The 23,309-nt window shown below is 42.9% G+C and overlaps 1 protein-coding gene across 1 annotated transcript; it reads left to right on the forward strand.

Annotated features, from left to right (window-relative positions):
• The first annotated feature begins 13,084 nt into the window (after nt 1-13,084).
• NKX1-1 (NK1 homeobox 1) lies at nt 13,085-23,076 on the forward strand. The gene is made up of 2 exons (XM_033932172.1): nt 13,085-13,517; nt 21,192-23,076. The coding sequence occupies exons 1-2, from the start codon at nt 13,085-13,087 to the stop codon at nt 21,968-21,970; spliced, it is 1,212 nt and encodes a 403-aa protein (XP_033788063.1). The 3' UTR covers nt 21,971-23,076.
• Nucleotides 23,077-23,309: the final 233 nt, after the last annotated feature.

The following is a 23,309-nucleotide window of genomic DNA, read 5'->3' on the forward strand; positions in this document are numbered from 1 at the left end:
ACTGCTTTCAATGCATAGTCATTGGAGAAATCCTGAAAACCCAACTGGATTCCGGCCCTCGAGGACTGGAGATGCCCACCCCTGATCTAAGCTCTGTACCTTGAGCAACTTATATAGAATGTATTTGAAAGGGGAGGAGTTGGATACACAACTTAAATACAGTGTCTCCTCACGGTTTAAATGAGGAGTTGGAATGGGCGTCCTTACTGTGATGGGAGGGAGGAGTTTTGTGATTATCAGACGAATAGAGAGATAGGGGGCGGGGCCTTTTCACGCTGGGGTGAAGCCATCACGTAGTTCCCAGCTGTTTGGACTCCGCTTTAAATATTCTAAGTTTAAGCGTGTTCACCATCTTGAATGAAAAGTGGTCAGGAGAGGGGCGAACAAAAATGAACTAGGTAAGGTGTATGATATTTTTTAACATGTCGAGAAGTGAAATGAACAATGTGGAGTACGGTACTGGGGTTTAAGAAGGGATTGGACAATTTCCTACTGGAAAAGGGGATAGAGGGGTATAGATAGAGGATTACTGCACAGGTCCTGGACCTGTTGGGCCACCGCGTGAGCGGACTGATGGGCACGGTGGACCTCGGGTCTGACCCAGCAGAGGCATTTCTTATGTTCTTATGTTCTAATTTGAATATAGTATGGTTAATACAAACAGAGTGTAATGATATTCCTTTTAACTTTTTGTAGGGTTACACCTTGATAAAGCTATCTAGCGAAACATGTCAGTGAGACACCCTAGTGGCAGGACCACATCACTAAAAGCTAAGTAATAGTCTTGATTTCACTTTATAGTGCCATTGCACTTATTTAAGTATTTAAAATATCACATTTAAGTATTTTGAAGACAATCGATCCGGTGACGAGACAACACATAAGGCCTGAGGCAATGAATTTTTGAGCCTCTGGTGGTGTTTTCTGAGGATCTGGATCTAAACATTTAAGATCTACAGAGGAGTGCTTGCCAGTCGGTTGAGATAACTGGGAGCACAGAGATATATGTTATCAGAATTATCGTAGAGTTATAAATCTGTTTTGTCAGTTTGGATTTTGACCTACATTAAGCAACAGCATTTACACTTGCTTGTAGCAGGCATAAGTCCCAAGCCCAACAGTTAGGCCCAAAGCCACACCTAAGTGTGATCCTATAAAGTATGCGCACCCAGTGGCGTAGTAAGGGGGTGGGGTGGGGTCAGACCGCCCTGGGTGCCATCTTGGTGGGGGCGCCGGCATTTCTCCACCCCCGCCACACTCGGGCCCTACCTTCTCCACCCCCACCTCTTTAAATCTTCGCCAGCACAAGCAACTTTTCCAGCCTGGCTTCCCTCTGAAATCACTTACAGGTTGCAGGGCCAGAAGTAACGTCAGAGGGAAAGCCAATGTTGGCATGAGCAGCAGGCTGGAGAAGCTGCTCGCACTGGCGAAGATTTAAAGAGGTACGGAGGGTGCAAGTGTGGTGTGGAGAGCGGGAAAGGAGTGAGGGGGCAGGGAAGGTGTGGGTGGCAGAGAGGAGGGCACAGGGGAGTGCCTCCACCCCGGACGCCTCCTACCCGTGCTTCGTCACTGTGTGCAACCTTTATAGAATCACACTTAGCTCCGATTTGTTTAGCCACAGAATTTTTAACTCCTTCTAATGTGTATAATAAACAAGGCTCATACCCCCCGCTATTCAACGGAATATCAATGGATAGCCGTTTGGTATTCAGTGGGAGATAGCCAGCTACCTCTCGCTTAATATCTGGCTTGGCGGCCAGCCCAGTGACTTGCTACGTTGCATGACATAGCCAGTCAGCGCTGATTTTCATTGGCTGGCCAACTAAGGTACGCGGACATACAGACCCGCCTAAAAGGTAAGTCTTTCTTTGGTCATTAGCCTTAGTCAGCCAGATGATGAGAATCGGCTTGGCCAGCAAAGTGCATGCCACCAACCTTTGCCCTGGATATTCAATGCTGGCGACCCCAGCATTGAATATCCAGGATCGACGATGACCGCAGTTTAATATTGAGCCCGTAGAGTTTTATACCTCTTCACCATGTTGCCTTTGCATATACCCATGATTTTTCTGGACTATAAAATAGTGATAGATTTTATATGAAATTTTAAAGGATCGAAATGTGCTTAAAACATCTTGAATGGAGGAGAAAGGATAGAAGATGGAAACTTTCAAAATGTACACTGTCCCAAAAGAGCAGACATATTGACAGCCAGCACTGGATAGAAGTAGAATGACAGAAGTGGCCATCGGGAATATATGTGGATGTTCCAACCCAGGAAACAGCTATAAATATATTATCTTATAGAAACTATGGCATGTGTCTATACAGCTGTAGCAGACTGGTTGTCAGAGAGGGGAGATGAGTGACTTTTCTCTTGTCTCCTCTATTTTATCCTCTCCCAGTGCTTGAGCTCATGCATCCACATCCACTCTGCATATGAATAGCCGTGCTTCCTTACAAATTATTAGTTCTTTTTTTCTTATTATTTTCAGTGAGAAGTTACAAATAAAAGAAGGCAGTAACCAAATATGAAATCTGTACAGCAAAAGCAGGTATTCTACGACATTGCACCTAATTTCTGGGAATTCCCCTGACCCGTGCATGCTCTCCCATAAACACGCCCCCCCCCCCCTTTTTGGAGTTGCACGCTATGAAATTTAGGCACACAAGTTATCTGTGCCTAACTCCTAATTATTGCTAAATAAGTGCTTGTTAATGTCGAATGTTCATGCCTAATTAGTTCATGGACAAAGCTGTGATCTGCACCAAAAACTGCATGCCCAACTTTGACGAATCTATGCAGGATCTGGCAGTATAAGTCTCCTGGTTTCAGTGCCAAGTGAAAAAATGTTACTCAGTATATGTACTATTTAAAATATGATCAATTTCAATAAATGTTCAATTCTTCCTAAATTAAAAAAGCAGTCTGCTAAATATTTTAACTTGACTTTCAGTCCTGCTCAATGGTAGTCATTTAGATCCATACCAAAACACCGCATGGAATTTGTCAAATAAAGGGGCATACAAACCCTGGATTATGCAGATAAATCTGCATATTTTGGGCACCTATTGAATGTAAATCTATCTTAACAGCTGGATCTGGAAAGGCCCATCGATCTCCCCCCACCCCCACTCTGCACACCCCTCCCCAGACCCCCACCACACACACATATATCCCTCAAATAAATCACACAACAACAGTTTGGAAAAAACGAGTCGCAGCTCTGTTTATTAGAATAATAAATAACCAATTATACAACCATCAAGCTACCACACAGTAACCAAAAAAAACAGCTTTTTGGCCCCATGACCCCGCCCCTGTCAGCAAGGGTCATGGGGGTGGAAGGTGCCGCCCTGTCCCTTCGGCCGGGTCACCAGCCCACCTGGGACCCGCTTCCGAACCAGCTGCCCTTCTGCCACTCATCTCCAGATGAGCCCCGGTTTTTTGTAGCTCAAACTCCGCCTGCAACTCGTGAGCTCCCAACCCGGGAACCAACCAAAACCCAACAAAGGGAGGGAGGGCGGGAAAAACCGCCGCCGCAAACCCGACAAACTCCGACCTCCGCAGCTGCTGCTATATTACAATTAACTAACTCCGCCCCGCATCCTATTCCCCACCAATCCCCGACTCCCAAACCTGGAGGGACGGCACCTACCCCAATCCTCACAGCTAACACTCGCCTGTCCCTCCTACTTGCCCTCCCAGAGCCAATCCCGATGGGCCGCCACGAGAGCCTTCTAGCCCCGTGTTACTAGGCGCCCATCGAGACTCGCTCTTGGGCTAACTTCAAAACCCAAATGGCTAGGTATACCTCCAGAAGAGGATTAAGAAGCATTGCTCTAATCGAAACAATTTCAAACCCTTTACAAACATTTTAGTGCTAGGCTTCCCAAAAATGTCCTGGGAACCTAGAGCCAGCCAAATTTGTCCAACATATTGCCAATCAAACAGCAATCCAACAGTGAGGCTTCAATTGTAAAAGCAAATTACAGCATTAAAACAAGCAATCAGTAGATGGACATCATATTGTATACCTAACAAACAATGGGAAAAAGAAATAGAATAAAGGACAGGTTAACAACCCGTGAATCACTCGTAGAGTCTAAGGAGACGACAAACACGGGTAACAAAAGGCTGGAGATCCATTATTCTTCCCTGGGCGCTGGGTCCCCAGTCTAACAGCTGTTAACATAATGATAGTGATAATGCATTGAACACCCATTTGAAAAAAGCAGGTTTAAGTCCAAGGGCAGCTCATTCCATAAAGAGGGGGCTGTTGTGATAAAAGGGGCATTTAAGATGGGAAGGGACAAATAGAAAGTTTTGTTAAGAAGGGAGCACAATGGCACGTAGGGGGAAAAGGAGGTTAGCCAAAAAAGAGAGGCAAACTGGAATTTAAAAAAAAAAAAAATCTGGTGAATCCTGAGGACATTTTTTTAATGAATCCAAAAAGATACACACAGTTAATGAAGAAGAAGGCAGTGTAATTGCACAAGGATGGTTTGAAAAGTTTGGTTAAAAAAAAAAGCAAGTTAAACGAGTTTCCAGGTTTTTCGTAAGCTATTTTCCTATAACACCTAAAAAGTGGAAATTTGCTGGACCATGAAGATTTGCTTTTTTTGCCAAACTTTTTAAACCACCCTCGGTTGTCTTAGCGCCTGTGAGTCATCTGACTAGAATCTTGTAGCACTTGTAAACACCCCTGTGTACTTTTCAGTTTTTGATCAACTGCATTCCAATAATCCAAGTGCCTTATCACTAATGCACAGATAAGAACAAGAAGTGTATCAGTATTCCTGACTTGTGAGAAAAGCATACCAGTTTGAATCCATAGACATATTTCTGCACTATGGTGGAGATCAGAGAGATTCCTGCATGCATGTGTTTGAGAATATTAATTGCTTTGAGTGTGCTTATGTGTAGGAATATGTTGAGATATTGATGGAGATCAATTTAAGAATATTGTAGGAGGTTTTCAGACCAAGGAATTTTTCTGAGGCCTTTGCCTACTCCCATTACCATTTACTGAAAAGAATTTTAAAATGTAAATGGTTACTGTATGCAAAAAACATTTTGTCTAATAATCAGTAAAGTTGTATTTGAACATGGCTCTACATGACATATCCCTAGGGCCTTGGTACAGTTGCTGTAAGTAAAACCAAGAACTGGATCAATCCCGTTTGCCAAATCGAGAACCATCACCCTAACCTGAAATGTGTCTCCAATCAACATCCAGAGGCTCCCTCAAAAGAGGTTTTGTAAAGAAAGGGATGTTCGTCCTTATGAGTGGATGGAATATGAGTGAGAAGGAGGAGGTTTAACATACAATAATTTCTGTCACAGCAAACTAACTCCCAGACGAGGTAACATTTGGTGAACGAATTAAAGAGGTGCTTTACAGGTGAAATCATCTTCTGAAGGCTCCCAGAACTTGCAGAAAATAGAGGAAGCGGGAAAGAGGAATCGTGGACTGGGGGAAAACGTGGTTGTGCAAGCAAGAAGGGCTGCGGCGGTCCCTACACTGGGGCTGCTGCCTGGCTCTCTCTATCTGAAGTGACTTGTATATTTGTTCCTTCACGGCTCCTCGTCCTTAGATTAGATTTCTCCTTTCTCATTACCAACCTTAATAGACCCTTCAGACCTCATTCCAGTCCCAGATATTATCTGACCCGTATAATTAATTAATTATAGCCCAAATATTATAGATTATTAAAAATAGCATAACTAATAGTGTAATATCTCAACCTGTCGACTTTAATAGTCAACATTGTCTTGGTCGGTCTTATCAGGCCGGGACACCCGGTGAGAATATTGATTTCTGGTAATTTTAGCCATCAGCTGCCATCCTGATGGGTAATTGTCAGATTTTCGCCAGAGTCAGAGGCTCATTTGAAATCGTTAAACCGTCGGCAGAGCTCACAGTCGTTCTTAATGTTTCCTTTTTTTTCTGCCCCCTCAATATGTTTCAGCAACAGAAAAAAATATATATATAGGAGAAAAGGAAAGAGAAAAAACAGTCTGAGCAGAAAGGTGTCTGATTTTTTTTTTTTTTTTGTCTTTCTTTCTTTCAATTGCAGATTTTGCAGTGTACACGGATTAAGGATCTTTTTTTTTTTTAATGGATTCAAGATTCATCCGGAACGAAATGGCTTTGTTGATTAAAATTCTTGCTCTTCGTTTAGGGGTTTGTGGGCTTTACATCTGCATAGGTCTCCCTGTTCGATGTCGGCGGCGGGGTTGGAGATGGGCGGTGTGGGATTTGCTGGTGTAGCTGCGCCGGGGGATGTTTCAAGCTCGCCTTTCCGAGCCTGCATCCCGGAGCCGGCTGCTCTCGGGGCCGGGGGGGAGCCGGCCGAGCTCTCCTTGCGAAAAGGTGCGAGCCAAGCTGACGAGGGTGGGATCTATAGGAAGCAGGTTCAGACATATAGAAAAGTTCCCCCAAACCATTCAGGATTTCCACTCGCCAGAAAAGCACATGCAGCTGCAATTTGTTTGTTTAAAAATAAAAAGAACAGTATGCGTGTCTCTCTCTCATATCATATAGCTAGATAGATATAGATATGTATTTGTGTCAAATCCTCTTTTGAAAAATGATTTTATTCACAGAGAATATGAATCAAAACTACCAGTGAAATAATACCAAAATCTCGCCATTTTGCATTAAAATCTAGGCTAGAGCTTGATGAAAGCAGCCTGTTTTTGTGATATTTTCAAAATGGAATATATGCATTTTGTAAAAGATAGCCACGCAAGTTCACCTAAGGATTGCTCTATTTTAAAACTACACACATATTGAAGGAATGATAAATTTCATATTTTATTATAATTTCATTAATTACTTCAATACAATGTGACTAGGAGGGGGGAAGTGGGGAAGGGGAGGGGGAAGTGGGGGAAGGGAGGTAGGGGGTGGTAGGGGGGCTGATATGAGTCTTGTGGAAATATATTTAGGAGGAATGATAGAAATATGTATGAAAACATCATAATTGTGAATCTATTTGAAATGAAATCTATTTGTATTATATTATATTTAATTATTTCCTTCAATAAAATGTTATAAATTAAAACTACACACACACTAATTACTCTTTCGTAAGACTACATATACATGCATGTGTATGAGAATATATGTGTCTTAAAGGATGCGGTTCAAAGTTCTGGTTTACAATTCCAGAGAATCAGAGAGGAGTAATTTTGCAGTTTTAATAGATCCTCCGAGAATTCCCCTGGAGCATTATTTAAACTTCTAATTATGATTCATGTGTGTGATAATATTAATTTAATAATCAAGGGGTTGTGCAGGAAGCATTAACCTCAATTAAGCTCATTACCAGCCTAACCTGGGATCCCCGGGGCTTTTAAATCTTCCACTATGATAGTCTGACATTCTATTGATAGGGGGCAAGATCGGTTTCATAATCTTATGATTTTTCTCTTTTCGCAGCGGTAATTAATTATTTGAGTTTGAGTTCATCTAGGTCAAGCTTAAGAAAACCTCGGCTTTTGCGGTACAGCAGTTGAAGTAATTACCGACTTCCCTACTACAAAAGCAATGACGTTTAACTAGATTGCTCATTACAAACAATACTGTTTACTAAAATTAATATCAGAAACATATTTTATATATGAGATGTTAGTATTATATGGAGAATTAAACTTTTGAGAAAATGTTTCTGAACTTTTGACATTGCACGTTAAAACTTAAAAAAAAAATGTAGGAAACAGGTTTTGACAGCCCCCCTCTTCCCCCACCCACTTCGTTAAAAAGAAAAAATCAATAGCAACATAAAATCATTGAGAGCAAAACTTGATGGGTGAGTGGGTGGAAGAGAAAATATTTAAAAAAAACAAACAACCTGTAATGTCGTCTGATTGTTTCCAAGGTCAGTGAATTCAATTTTTTTTTTTTTTTAACAAAGTGAATTCTTATAGTTATAAAAATAAAAATCATAAAATACGTCGACACAACAATTTTAAACTGGTTTGCAAAATATGATTAATAAGAATATTGATTTTTAATCTCTGCATTGGATGGCTTGCTAAACTCCTGGGCAGCCATAACTGCTTATTACAGAAAAAAGGGGTTTTATCCTGACCTGGCAACTGTGTCATACCTTAAGGCTGATTACCAGGCCTCTAAAATATCAAAAGGTCTAGGGATGTGATCAGGACCTGTACTATATATAGCAGGGGTCCCCAAAGTCCCTCCTTGAGGACCGAATCCAGTCGGGTTTTCAGGATTTCCCCAATGAATATGCATGAGATCTATGTGCATGCACTGCTTTCAATGCATATTCATTGGGGAAATCCTGAAAACCCGACTGGATTCGGCCCTCAAGGAGGGACTTTGGGGGACCCCTGATATATAGTCTTCTCATCCTTCTTGCTACCTGGTTAATTAATTGAACTTATAAATATCTCACACCTTTTTCAGTTGAAATTAGAAGGGAGTTTAATTCAGGTATTTTCCTGTCCCCAGAGGGTTCACAGTCCGTATTTACACTTTAAATTTGTACCTGGGACAATGAAGGGTTAAGTGACTTGCCCAAAATAACAAGGAGCAGTAAGGGATTTGAATCTGATTTCCTCGGCTATCAGACCAGTACTGAAACATGCATTTTTAGTTGCCAATTAATTCTTCAACAGAGAGAAAGGTATTGAGCCAGGTAGGAAAACATACCCAACTGTAAAAGTCAGGAGTTGCTCTGAGATTAGTCAGATACTGTGTGCACTTTATTCCAGGGGTTCTGCAGTAATTAAAATGTTCTGAATTTGGTTCAGAGGATAGACAAGCTAGAATGATGACCAACTTGTGTTTTTCACCAAGTAGCGAAGAGACTGATCGAAATCGAACAAGATTGCGCGTCTATGTTGTAGGAGCAAGAAGTACTAAACTCTGATTTCAGGATTGTAATTTTGCTATTCCCCTCCCCCACCCCGTTCCACTGTACCCTTTTTATATCTCTGTAGTCAAAGTCTGCCCTCCTCTTACACTGCAGCTGGGTCCCTGTCTGCACGTTATGCGCCCAGTTTGCGCTCTCTCTATTCCCTACTAGGCGATATCAATGTGATTATTGTCAACGGCGTAGATAGTGTGAGCCAGGGCCCAAAGTGGAAAAGTTACGCCCGCAGCTCTAAATTCAAAAGTGCTAAGGTGAAAAATGAAATCTTTTCCGTTCTCTGTCAGGCATTTTGGCGGCTTCAGCAGCTAACGATTTTCCAAAAACTGCGTCCGGAAATAAAAAGTCGTGGCGGCGCTCCGTGAATCTACTTGGGGTTGGCTCTCTAGAAGAACTCTGATGATTATAAAGACCAGAGCCTAACATTTCCCTGTGCGTTAAACAAGGGGGCCTTTTCGATTCTACTTATCTTTGTTCTTTACTGGAAATTTTGATCCACCGAGGTACCCGTCAGAACTCCGAATCCCCATTATTGGATGCATTAGAGTTCCTGGAAACATCTCATTCCTAGAATTTCCTTGCTCTTAATTCGAGAAAGATCGGGTTTAATGCACAGGGGTAACCAGATTTGTGCTACAGTTCTACCATGCCCATTTTAATCTGCTTTTGTTTCAGGTTGGGTTGGTTGTTTTCCCAAAATAGTTTTACAGAATCAGATTTTGCATGTTGTGCCATAGTGCTTGGAAAAAAAATATTTTTGAAATATGCCAAATTAAAATTCCATCTCTAAATCAAAGCCCTGCATCTAAAAGCAAGTGAGGTTTGCGGGCATATGAAATTAGTAACTGAAAATAAACTTGGAGGCTGAAAGAGATTATTAATTCCTTAACCAATACTAACTCTCTCTCCCCTCCCCCTCCCCCCAATCACCTAAACAATTTCGAAAACAAAAAGTCCCTAATGATCTGATGTAATGAGACTCGCTGAATGGCTGACTGGAAGAGATTAAACGTGAGGAATCAGTCTGGAAATCAGACACTTAGGCAAATTCTGCAGGACTCAATTCTGCCCCGACTTCCCAAAAGCTTAAAACGTCAATAAACTTGCTCTGCTGGACCACCCCCATTTCCAGGCTAATAAGCACCCCCTTCTCCTTTGGATAAATAAACCTAAAGACCAGACTGAATTTCTTGCTTGCTTGAACCTCAGTAAGGAGACCAAGCTCCCCTTTGATTTTATAATAGGTAATTACAGTCGTACTAAACTGAACAGCAAACAAAAGTCAGCGCTGTGTGCGCAGCTCAATGCGCGGAAATAAAGCCTGGGAAATAAATATAAGGATGTAGAAAGCAACGCACACAAAATATTATGAAGGAAATGCAGTTTTGCAGGAAACGTATTTCTGTCAGTGCTGGGAGCACAAGAACAGAACCCTGAGACTTATCACCTGCCGGAGTTATTCTTCAGACTTACTACAGAGATAACCATCTCTCCATTGCCTTACAATCCTAATACTTGTACCAACCGTGGGTTTATTTTCAAGGAGAGGCGAATAATTTACATTGGAGCGCTCAAACTAGCAGCATTATTGGCAATCACTGTCTTTAGGGAAATATTTTATAAGGGCATGTTTTTCAAGCAGCCTAAAAAAATCCTTTAAAAAAAAAAAACTGTTCTACCAAATCAATATCTCCCTAATAAAATGTATATTTAGCAGGTACAGAGTAAATGGAAATGGGTATCTACGCGAAGAGAAGTGGTCATCTGCCGGGGCTAAGAGAGATATTACATGTCAGAACTCATCTAGGGGCAGATAATCAGCGCGAACTTTCTAGGCAACAGATAACCAGAGATGGCAGATGGATTGAGATTACACAAATGAGTATTTAATTGACAATCAATTGTGATTAGGTGCAATGGAACATCTTTATATCACTTCGCTTCAAAAAGTAACCCTTTCGCTTATTTGTCTTGTAAAAATTTGCTGTGCCGGCTCCATTACCATTCCCTCCCCCCCCCCCCCTTTCGGCCGCGAAAAAAGAACCTCGGGATTGCTCGACGTTCCTTCTTTCCGCGTCTTATGAAACGCGTTATCGCTGTATGTTCTCCCACATCGTTCGCTTCCAGAGCTCAGGAAACTTTCCCAGTGTAGAGAGTCAAGTAAAATCAGGCAAAGTAACCCAACGAGCTCTGCCTCTTTATTATTTGGGGAATGAACGCGCGGTATTTTTTAATTTCTTTAACCAGAAATAAAGAGAGGATCGTAAGGTTTTTGGGTAACTACTTATAAAAAATGATCCGCTTTGGGGACTGAGCTTCAAAGCTCTGGATGCCTGACACTGTCTGTCTGTATGTGATCTCTCCATCTCTGTCCTACTGTGTATGAGCGAGAGAAGCACACTCCCAAAACTTTCCTCTTTATTATTATTTTTTTTAATCTGATCAAATTATTTCTAAACAAACGATGACTCCTGGACTAGAAAAAAGAAATCGGATAAATCGAAATCATTGGCATTTTCCTTACTTGGTATTTTAGTGCTCTTATATGGGAGTTAAAGGCAATAAAAGCAATCTGTCATTAAGAAGATCAAAGTGTGTGTGATATGGGCGAAGTGGGTGCGCATAGGAGAGAAAAATCCTGTTTGGAGAGTTCAGGGAGAAAGGTAATTATCTGCACATTATCAGAGATAATATGTATTCACCCACCCCCAGAAGTGATTTATAATATAAAGATAAAGCATATTGAAGTCATAAAGGAAAAGGACACTGTTGTGTGATTAAAATCTAAGAGCTGCTCTCTAATAGATGCGAGAAAGCGGCTGCTCTGGGCTCCCGGCGGGGCTGGACTGGAAGGAACTCCCCTGGGCTCAGCCCTCTGATGGGTAATCATGTCCAACCCCTACCAAAATTACAGCTGATTGTTCGACCCATTATTCCCCCTCAACTTTTAATTTCTGCTTTCCAAAGGATCATTGCCCGCAGTAATTGCAAAGGACCCGTCCTTGTATGTGTCACCAGTCTCAAAGACGACAAAAAAAAAAAAAATAATAATCTAATTTTCCTTCGGTGGTGTGTCTTTATTTCCTGACATTTTTGGCATCTAATTCTAAGTAGAAGCCTGGATCTCCACATCGTGAACTTGCAATTCGACCAAGTCACTAAAGAGATTCGGTGGAATAGAAATGCAATTCTTGCTCCCCCCCCCCCCCCCTACGGCTTCAGGCCGGAAAACCGGTCTTTAATCGTTATTTCTAATGGCAAGAAGTGAGTCTGTGGCATTATTTCGGGGGGGGGGGGGGAAAGAGATAGTTTGTGGAATTTGCAGATCATTGTCAATATCTCCATTAAGCAGTTGCCCTTTGCATTATCGGCCTTTCTTTAGGGATGTTTCGGTGCCCCCCCCCCCCCTCTTCATTCAATCTTTCCCTTAATGATTAATTTAGGGGGAACAGCCGAAATAGGGCTGCGGTGGGCTCAGCTGAGAGCAGCAGTCGTCCACCTCTAGCCCCCCTCCCAAACCCGCAAAACCACCGAGTTCTTCATCTTTCCCGTCCTCTCTCCACCTCGGGGAAAGGACACCTCCAAAAGTTCCCCTTGTGCTGCGTTATCTTCTTCCTATCGATCCCGCAATTATTTAAAAGAGCCCGTGATCACCTCCCACTTTCTCCAAATAAGGCTATTTAGATGCTTTCCAGATGAGTGGAGGTGTGCTGAGACAGAGCTGACAGCCGAGTATATCACGCAGGCGGCAGCATCTCCCTCTCTCGTCGCTTGTGGAGACTACAAACCATTAGGGGGCCGAGGAATTAATTTGTAGCCAATTACGATCCGCCGCTAAGTAGGAATGCATAAATAAGACCCGAGCGGGCGGATGCGAGTGGGGGGGGGGACATCGGCGTCTAGGGAGTCCCGGCGAGGAGGAAAAGGGGTCGGAAAAGCGCCGGCTTCTTCCGCGCTGAGAAGCGGCACCGCGGCGGGACTTCTTCTTCCTGGCGCGTGCTCGGAGCGCCTGGGCGTTTTGGCGCGAGGGGACGTAAAAGCTCTCGGAGCCGCCGAACGCGACCCTATGCGGCGGCGCGGGAGTTGAAGTTAAAAGAGAGGAGAAAAGGAAGTTTGGCGGGAGCGAAAGAGGGGGGGGGGAGGGGGGGAGCTGTCATCGGAAAGGGCTATTTAAAGAGTCATGAACGCGAGCAGAGACAAGGTGCAGGTGGGAGACGGCTCGGTCCCGGCAGCGCAGCCCGGGATCCTGCTGGAGCCGATGTCGTGCGCCATGCCCAGGGAGGGCATGGAGAGCCGCGGGGAGCTGCCCGCCTACCCCTGCCCCGCCAACCGAGAGCGGCCGGGGGACAGCCAGCGGAGCAACACTCCCGGGCCGGAGGGGGGGGCGGCGGCGGCGGCGCCCGTGCACAGGACCACCTCGTTCTCCGTGCTGGACATTCTGGACCCCAACAAATTCAACAGCAGAAAGAGGCGCTCGTCGATGGCGTACAAAGCGGCCGGCGACTTCCTTCTAGGGAGCGAGGGGAAGCCCGAGGACTCGAGGACGGAGCTGGCGCATCCCAAGGCTATCATCGAAGATTTGGATGCGTGCAAAAAGTCCACGGATGTGATCAGTAAGTATGCTTTGGGGGTGGGATGTTGGCGGAGAATAGCCCGGCGGATGGGCATTGGCATTCGAAAAGGAAGTCGCTTAACCTTGTACAGACCATGAGCGATTCCCGTCAGCTATCTTTGTAATGCAAAACAAGCTATGGAAGAACTTCTCTTCCCAAATAATCATTAACGAAAATATTGGATGCCACAGCATTTGACCATCTGCTTCATCAGCCACTAAGAATACGAATGTGATCGAGAACATAATCTTAAAAAAAAAAAAAAACAACAACAAAAAATTCTCTCCTACATGTAGTGAACGAGGTTGCCCCGTGTGAGCGTGTAGTTGTGTTTGGCTGTTTATAGACAAATGCACTGGAGCATTTTCCCATTGACATTAGGTGGGGAGGGGAGATTCCCTTTGGTACTTCTGGCCTAATTAAAGATTTCCCTTGTAGATTCACTAATTCGAAGTCAGTTTAATCATGAACTAATATGCATGTGGATAAGTGCTGTATAATTACAATTAAAAGAGTTATTGTGCAAGGGAGCAACATTTATAAGAGATTCCCAAATGATCTGCTCTTTAGTCTGGAAATAGTAAACCGTCATTCCCTAACTTCTTGCTTGCTTATTAGAAGTTAGGCCCGACACTAAACCATTCCATGCATTTTACTGGGGGGAAAAAATGTTTAAAAAAACATTCTGCACGCAAGGCCAAGATCAGTAGTAAACATGTCAAGTGATATTATTTTTGACAATAAGCAAACATTACTATGACATTAAAATTGCACGTATACATACATATACACACACATCCTATAGACAGATAGATGCAAAACATACACGTTCATTTCATGTTTACAATCAGACACAGAGGAGAAGCTTGAAAGTTGGAAATATGATATTTTGACATCATTAATTTACTTTTCTGCATTTTTCAGTGAATTGCCCACAGAATGTACGCATAGGCACACACACCATTGGTTGAACAGTATTTTTATAGGTTATAAATAATATTGCGTATTTTCAACGTCATGGGGTGTTTGTTTTATAAAGAGCGAGCAGTATGATTATATAATACTCAGTCTTCCAACAAATGTGATGAATGGATTGGAGCTGTAGCAAGCAGAAATTGCCACAGGCCATTCGGAAGCAGTGAAAGAAGAGGCCCATTTATTAGCACTGATTTCCAGGACACCCTTAAGCCATAAACCTCCTCTTGGAGAGAATCTTCCCGGATTTAAGCCTGTTTTATGACTTTATGCATGTTCTTAAAAAAAAAAAAAAAAAAAAAAGACAGTCCTCAAAGACATCTCTCCTGGCAGCCGCAGGTTGCTCTGGGCGACAGATTCAATTTTCTCTCTCCCCTTGGCTTTTTTAGGACAAATCAGACTAATTGTGACAAAATGCTGGTTATCTCTGCAAAAACAATTAAATTCCTTCGATTACATTTAAGGCAAAATGTGCTTAGCAGCGTAAAGAGGCTGGATAATGGGGAAAATCGCCCCAGAGTGGCATGTAGGACTGACCGGGTCGATATCCTATTATCGAGTTGTGCATATCTCTTTCAGGCAGCTTGCAAACTCTCTTCTAACATCTAAATTATAGGGTCAAAATTCGGATAATTACTCGATTAAAACCTATTACACTTATTAGGGCTCGCTATTGATCGTGAATTGCATTCGACCCAAAGCTGGAGATTGCTTTTTCATTTGATCCAAAATATTCCAACTTTCTAGCTACTAATCCTATGGGCCTGGAGGATTTTTGCCACTTCCAGGAAAGGAGTTGAAATACCGCTTTAAAATATCTAAAAGATGAAGGGGCTTCCGAGTTTTGAGACAATAACTACAGTACAGTACTCCGAAAATGTTGGCAGTCTCTTTAATAAAATGGTATTTCCTTATTAGGGATTAAGTCCTGAAAAACAAAACAGGCAATAGATCAACAAATCATGTTGATGGGGGACACAGACAATTTAAGAGAGGACCCCTTAGTTTTTATCTATTTAGCCTAAGGAAAAGTATGTGTCTGTTAACCTAATCACTAGCTCCAAAGCAACATTTAACATTAACAGAACACCACATAGAATTTGTGGCGGGACTCTAAAGCCATATTATTTCTAAACTACAGCCACTTCTGTCACAGTTAACTTCTGTCATCGAAAAAGACGGCAGACATATAGGGAAGAGAAAAGAGTCCGTCTTCCATAGTTCTACACTACACAAAACCTCCAAACAGATAATCTGCTTTTTAATATTTCTGTGGCATTCATGCAAATTAGGACGCGTGTCAAATTCGCTTTTCCAGTACACTGTATTAGATTATGTATCTCATGCATTGATCCTTCCCTCAATCTAATCATTTACTTAGATTTCATTACGGTTAAAAACAGGGGAAACATATTTGTAATAATTGAAATCGCAGTTATTCTGGCTCTTGTAAGAACAGAAGAAGGGTATCGGGTTGACTCAATTTAGTAACAAACTTTTTTTTTTAAAGTATAATAATTTAAAAAGTCATTGCAAACCGTCAAGAAAACAAATTACGCCCTCCCTGGGCGTTTTAAAAATGTTACCAAACAGGGAAAAAGAGACACCTGTTGTCAAATTCTAATCTAGCTCATAAAATAAATCTGTGTTTACCTGCCATACACATGTAAATAATCCTGTAATCAGAAAAGTACAGCTCCAGTGTTTATAAACACGCGTGGCTTTATTTTTTATTTTCCCGTCAAAACCATATTTTGCATCGACATTGATAAACTAAAATAACACACATATGTATGTATGCACATATTTAAACACACAGGTGCTCACACACACTAAAATCAGTCCTCATTCTTCTACTGCTACAATTCTATAAATTCATGCTCCGGATATATAATTGTATATGTTAATTCACTCTTTTAGAATTATTTTTTTTCTGATCCTATAAGCTCCAAACTGTATGAAATAAAAAATAAACACTTGGTAAGGAAAGAATACATTTGCGACAATATAAAGTACACAGTGTTATAAAAATCCCACTACATCTAGTGAGCTTTCTAATCTGAAAAAGTTTTATAATACAATTATGATCGTGTAAAGTTTCCAAAAGGTTTTAAATATGGGAACATTGCCTTGTTAGTTAATTGGAACCTATAGCTTCAATTAACTAGCTGATTATTATTAAACATTATTAAACAAGTCTAAGTTAGTATCTGCCCAATCCAAAGAATTATTTGATTGCATGTAATAAAATATTTTTAAACTACTAATAGGAAAAAAATTAAAAGAACTACATTAAATAAAGTTACTATTAAAAAGTAATCTAACGAACCAATTTATGCAAAAAAAAAGATATATATTTATATCTATATGTGTATTTATAGAAAATACTTTCTATCTGTTCCATTTTTGGAGTAGGTAAAAAAAAAAAAATACAAACATGTACTAATAGCATGTAAATCTCTTTTTAAAAACCCATGTTGTTTCTGACATGCATATTTCATTCTTTTCTTATTCCTATCTAAAATACATCAGTGCTTAGCAATCCATATAATAACAACTCTGTATACAGGTTTTAACTCTTAAAGTTTGTTAGTCCATTCATGTGGCCAAACTTCAGGGTGTTAGGGTACAGTTGTCCAGAAATTAGTTTTACTTTGCAGTGTGGAAAGGTACCAGTTCTTTCACAAGTAAAAGTAGGGGAACTATTTTAAAGGAAGTGCTATATTTTACCTAGAAAAGTAAGGGCTACAGGTAAAAGTAAATTCCTAGCTACCTGTAAAATCCCTAGAAAGACAAGCTTGCAGTTTTAGGACTCATCAGGATAAAACAGGACTGCTTGCTGAAACTGTGTGAACCTGCTACTATTTAGGTCTTTTGTCGGGCACTTGTGACTTGGATTGGCCTCCGTGAAGACGGAATACCGGGCTAGGTGGACCATCGGTTTGACCCAGTAAGGCTATTATTATGTTCTTAACCTAGCTGAAGAGTGAAACCTATTGGGCCAGATGTACTAACTAAACCTCCCCCCTCCCTTCCATTTTGTCTCTACAGGGGAAATGCTTCCTATGTAGGCTCAATTATCATCCATATGAAAACCCTGATCCTTCCATTCGTGAAAGTAATCTGAAGCCGTCTCATGGTTGCTGGCCCTAAAATAAAATGTTTGTTTTAATGGGGGTGACCACTTTAGCAGATGCCATTCTAATCGCCAATTTTCCGTATTTCATTGAATTCAGCACCAAAAGTGAGGGGGGATATAATGGAGCCGAGGGCCTGTATTTCTTGTACTGCTAGAGCACAAGCTCCCGAAGTCCTTTCCAAATATATGAGAATTAAAGGGTAACGGGGTAGATAATAATCTATTTTCTTTGGGAGGGAGGGGGATCCACGTTTTCAACAGGCTCACGACAGAAGCCACTTTTCTCAAAATGAGTCTCTCAAGTATTTCCAGAAACTTGTTTTTGCTCTGGGTAAGAGCTGGACTTTCCATACAAAAATCGTTCCCAAACGATCATCAAAGCTTCAATACAAACTGATCATGCTGTCCAACTGTCTTGCGCTCAAAGAGTGAAGCTCATTTCGCCTCATTCACCCTCATTTGCCACAAGGATAGCCTTTAGTGCTAGTGTTGCACAGTGGAACTGAACCTATTTTCAACTAATTTCACAACTCCACACCCTACCTATGCCCAGGGCCAGAATCCACCTAGGGTGGTAAGGGAGCAGTATCTATTCTCCCCTGCATTTCCCCGGTCCTGTATCCAGCGTTGCTACACTCAGCCCGCTCTTGCCTCTCATCCTGGCAGGGGGTCGTGCTGTAGAGGCTGTGCCTCCTGCCTCTGACTGGAAATCTTTAATCTGGTGTATGATAGGAGGTGACAACGCTTGAGGATGGCCTCTACATGGAGGCCCTACGCAGGGAAAAGGTGAAAAGGTGAAAGCAGGAGTAGCATGCCAGACAACGGACCAAAGGAAGGAAGAGGAGAGGAGATGTTGGACCTGAGGGAAGATAGGTAGGAGAAGTGGAGGAGGAGAGCTAGGATAGGAGGAAATGTTGGAAGAGGAAGTAGAAATGAGATGCAGTATCGGGTGAGGGAAGATGCTGGACCTGCTGGAGGATAGAGAGGGAAAGGCTAGACGGAGGGGCAGGGATGAAATGCTAAACCTAAAGGAGGATTGGAAGGGAAGATGCTGGCTATGAGGGGGTGGGGTAGGAAAAAACCTGGAGAGGAAATATTGAAAGGGTAGGGATCAGAAAAGGAGCTGAGGTGATAAGGAAGAGAAGATGCTATAACTCAGGGGTGTCAAAATCAATTGCATAAGTGGCCAAAATCTAAAACATAGGCTAGGTCGCAGGCTGAATTTTTAAAGATACTTAGGGGTCCTTTTATTAAGGTACACTAACCAATTTAGCGCACCTTAATAAAAGGACCCCTTAGTAGAAGTATAGGGTTACAACCTCTCCAACCCCACGCCGGCTCTCTGATGTAAACAAAATAAATTAAAAAAAGACTTTTCCTCTCTCTTTTAGGTCCTAGTTCACACTTGCTATCTAACACCAGCTCTGACAGGATACACATTTCAAATCTGACATATTGTAATCACAAAACAGAAAATAAAATTATTTTTTCTACCTTTTGTTGATCCCAGGCTCTGGTTGTCTTCTGATAACTCGCTTGCCAGGGTCTACTGCCCATTTGTCATTTTCTTCTTTCTCTGTGCTAGCCATCCATCTTCCATCTCAGTCCTCCCCTTCCATTTCCCTTCCCTCCCCCGGAAGTCTGGCATTTTTTCCTTTTTTCATCTCCATCCTCGTAGTTGCAGCGATGGACCCCGCCATCCACAGATCCACCATCTCTCCTTTTCTCAACTACCCTTTCATCCAGCATCTCTCCCTCCTTTCCCGCCACCCCTGGTCCACCATCTCTCCCTTTCTCTTCCTAACTATCCTCCTTTCCAGTATCTCTATCCTCCCCTCCACACCATCCCTTGTGTCCAACTTCTCTCCCTCCATCCCATTGTCCACCATCTCTTGCCCTCTCCTCTATTTTTAGACCCATTATTTCTTCTCTTCCCCCCCCCCTCAGTCCTTACCTCCCTCTGTGTACTTCTACACCAGGGCCTGCTGCCGCCACCCCTTCCCCCGATGGCCTGCATGTTTTCCCCTTTCTTTACACCAGGGCCCGCCTTCTTTCTAGTGTCCTCTGGCTTCCCGATCTCACCTTCAAAGCAGCCTGCAGAGGATTACCGGTGCTGTAGAAAACCTAGCAGGATGCTGTCGGCCTCCACAGCACATTCCCTCTGCTGCGGTCCTGTCCCTCCTCTGATGTACAGGTCCATGGCAGAGGGAATGTGCTGCAGAGGTTGACGGCAGCCTGTTAGGTTCGCTACAGCCGACCGGCGATCTTCTGCAGGCTGCTTAGAAGATGAGACCGGAAAGCCGGGATGGAGGGAGGGAAGGAACAGAGGGCCAAATCTCCTGCCAAATCGCGGGCCAAATCTAATTACCCTGCAGGCCATTTTTGGCCTGTGGGCCTGAGTTTGACACCCCTGCTATAACTGAAAAAAAAAAAAAAAGATATGGAGGGGAGATTCTAGCTACCTGATTAGACTGCAAGCTCTACCGAGCAGGGATTGTTTCTTAAATGTTACATGTATAGCACTGCGTACATCTAATAGTGCTATAGAAATAAGTAGCAGTGTTTAAAGGGAGTAGAGAGGGAATGAGGAAATAAACGCCTAACTGGAGGAGAAGAAAGAGAGATGCTGGACCTGACAGAAGATAGGGCCAGGTGAGATCCTGGCTATGGGGGAGGGGAGAGTACAGAGCACTGTTTCCCTTTAAGCTGAGCAGGTGCCCTCCAACTGCATTGCTTCCAATGAGAGGGTGGTGCTTCAATGCTGTGTTTTCAATCGCTAAGGACAGGCAGGTTCCCTGGACTCCTGTATTTTTGCCTGTCTTTCACTATTGAAAATATGATAATGAAAAGGCATCCCCCCACCATCGACACACATTGGCAGGACTTTAGGTGGAGGACTCCTGCTTGACGTAGAGCAGTCCTCGAGACACACCAAGCCTGGTTTTTAAGATATCCCCAATGAATATGCATGATATACTGTATTAGTGTCCAGTAATGGAGAAAGTGCATGCAAATTTATCTCATGTACAGTATATTCATCGCGGGTGTCCTGAAAATCTGCTGGCGTGGCATGTCCAGAGGACTAGGCTGAGAACCCCTGGCTTAGAGGAAACAATGGTAGGGAGCAGAAGAGGAGGTGCTGGACAAGGGGGTAGGAGCTTGAGCCACTTTTGGGGTATGAGGAGTGCATGGCTGAAGGTTTGTCTAGGGCAGTAGGTTCCTAACCCTGCCTGGAGGACCACCAACCAGTCAGGTTTTCAGGATAGCTGTGATGAATATGCATGGGCAGATTTGCATGCCTATCATCTCCATTATATGCAAATCTCTCGCATACATATTTATTAGATCTATCCCAAAAAACCAAATGGCTGGTGGTCTTCCAGGACAGGGTTCGGACCACTGGTCTAGGGTGTTATAGATACCCTTTGGCTGACCCTGGCTATGCCTGTTCCCAAATTAAGATCTTTGGGTTGGGAGTCCTCCTGCTTTTCAGCAAGGAAGCAAAAAGCCATTGATCAGCAATATTTGATTCTATAATTCTCTGTTCTGTATCTTTGTAGGGGAAAGACAGCTATACAAGACTGGAGAGGATGAGCATGAGGAGGAGGAAGAGCTGAGCCAGAGGAGCCCCAGCCCAACTGGAGGAAGCGAGGAGGAGGAGGAGGAAGAGGAGGAGGATGGTGGAGAGGAGCAGCCAGGTGGAGGAGCTCGAGGGAAGGAGCAGGAGGGCGGTGAGACGGGGAATTCAATTGGAGGCAGTACCCCAGTTCTGCAACAGCAGCAGGCAGTAGCAGTGGCAGCAGCTGCCACCTCCCCTGGGCAGAGCCAGCAACCTAAACCCAAGCGGAAGCGCACTGGCTCCGACTCCAAGTCAGGCAAGCCCCGGCGAGCCCGCACTGCCTTCACTTACGAGCAGCTAGTAGCACTGGAGAACAAGTTCAAGTCCACACGGTACCTATCAGTGTGTGAGCGCTTGAACCTGGCGCTGTCCCTCAGCCTCACTGAGACTCAAGTCAAAATCTGGTTCCAGAATCGTCGCACCAAATGGAAGAAGCAAAACCCAGGAGCTGACACCAGTGCCCCCACAGGAGGTGGGGGAGGTGGGGGCCCCGGGGGTGGCCACCTGCCTGGTGGAGGCCTCAGCCCACTCAGTCACTCACCACCCATGGGCACCCCACTCACAATGCATGGCCATCCTGCTTACCCTGGCCATGGTCCCGGGGGATTAGTATGCGCCACCCAGCTGCCCTTCCTTCCCAATCCTGCTGCCGTCCTCTCACCTTTTGTGCTGGGCTCACAGACTTATGGGGCCCCAGCTTTTTACACCACTCACTTATGAAAGACATCTAGCCCTCACTTCCTTGCCTCCTTGTCCCCCATGCACTGGACGCATCCATCTTCCCATCTCAGAGTTGACTGGGATCATGTGACACCTCCTCCCCCATCCTCCAAAGCTCTCAAATACCCCTCAAAGCACCCTTCCCTCTTTCCAGGATGGCCTGGAGCAGGATCCAGCACTGGAGCACATTGACTTGCATATACCAGACCTTCTGCACATCCTTCATAAGGATTGAACTGGTGTGAGCCATCAGGCTGGACTCTGCAGACTATAGACTGGTCTATAGTCTGTTTTTAAGGACTAGTGCTGGATTATGCATTCAGGGAGATTTGAGCTGCTTTGTAAAATTGAGGCTATAACGTGAAAGACACTGTGTATTCCCAAAATTGTGTAGTCCTTACAGAAAGAGGAAAACCTTTCATTTCTACTTGGTACTAACTAGAGAAAAAAGTTTGCCCATTTCAAACTGATTTCTTCCAAAGGGCATTCTTTCTTGTAAAGTTACAGATGTGTAATTTCACTTCACAGGGAAAAATCCAGCCAAAGTAACTCCTGTTACTATATGCAAAAAAAAAAAAGTTAATACCAAATCAGAAAAATCAGAAACATGTCTAGAGGTGGTATTTCATGAAGTTTACTATGTCAGATGGAAGGGAGGAAAAGGCAGTTGTCTTTCAATGAATGCAATACAGTCAAACACATTTCTTTCTCTGATCAGCAGAATGTGACTTTTCAATGTGACTTTTTTTAAAACTTAAGATAACTCTAGAAAGGCTTGTAATAATATTTCCCATTGTAAATAATTATATGTAAATCATCCTTGCACATATTTTTTCACTGTTCTTGTTTGTCTGAAACTGACTTATTTAAAAGAAAACCCTAACTATAATGTGTTTAATAATTATATACCCATTTGACTCTCAGGGTGAAACAGAAAACTCTATACTGTCAACTTCTTGTACATTGTTTAGAAAACAATGAGCATTTGATTTCGTGATATCACGATTTAAAATTTCAGTCTTAATAACAATATTAAAGTAATGTAGAATGGAGGGACACAAATCTCGCCTTCATGGCGAAGACGCACCAAGACAAAATGTTAAGTTGCCATATTTTATTTTTTTTTTTACATCAAATCATTTATGTATATTTCTGGTTGTTATAAGGTTTAAAATTTATAATTATTGCATCAGGTAGCAGAAAGTGTTGGTTCAAATGATATGAAAGCACTTTGCTAAACACTTTAAAAACAGTGAATAAACTTTAAGCAAACTGTGGCTCCCTAAGGTAGGTCTGTTATTGGCTTTTATTTTCTCTTTTTAGTGTCTGTAATGTTTTT

Source organism: Geotrypetes seraphini, chromosome 1 (genome assembly GCF_902459505.1).
Source record: "Geotrypetes seraphini chromosome 1, aGeoSer1.1, whole genome shotgun sequence".
Taxonomy (NCBI): Eukaryota; Metazoa; Chordata; class Amphibia; order Gymnophiona; family Dermophiidae; genus Geotrypetes; species Geotrypetes seraphini.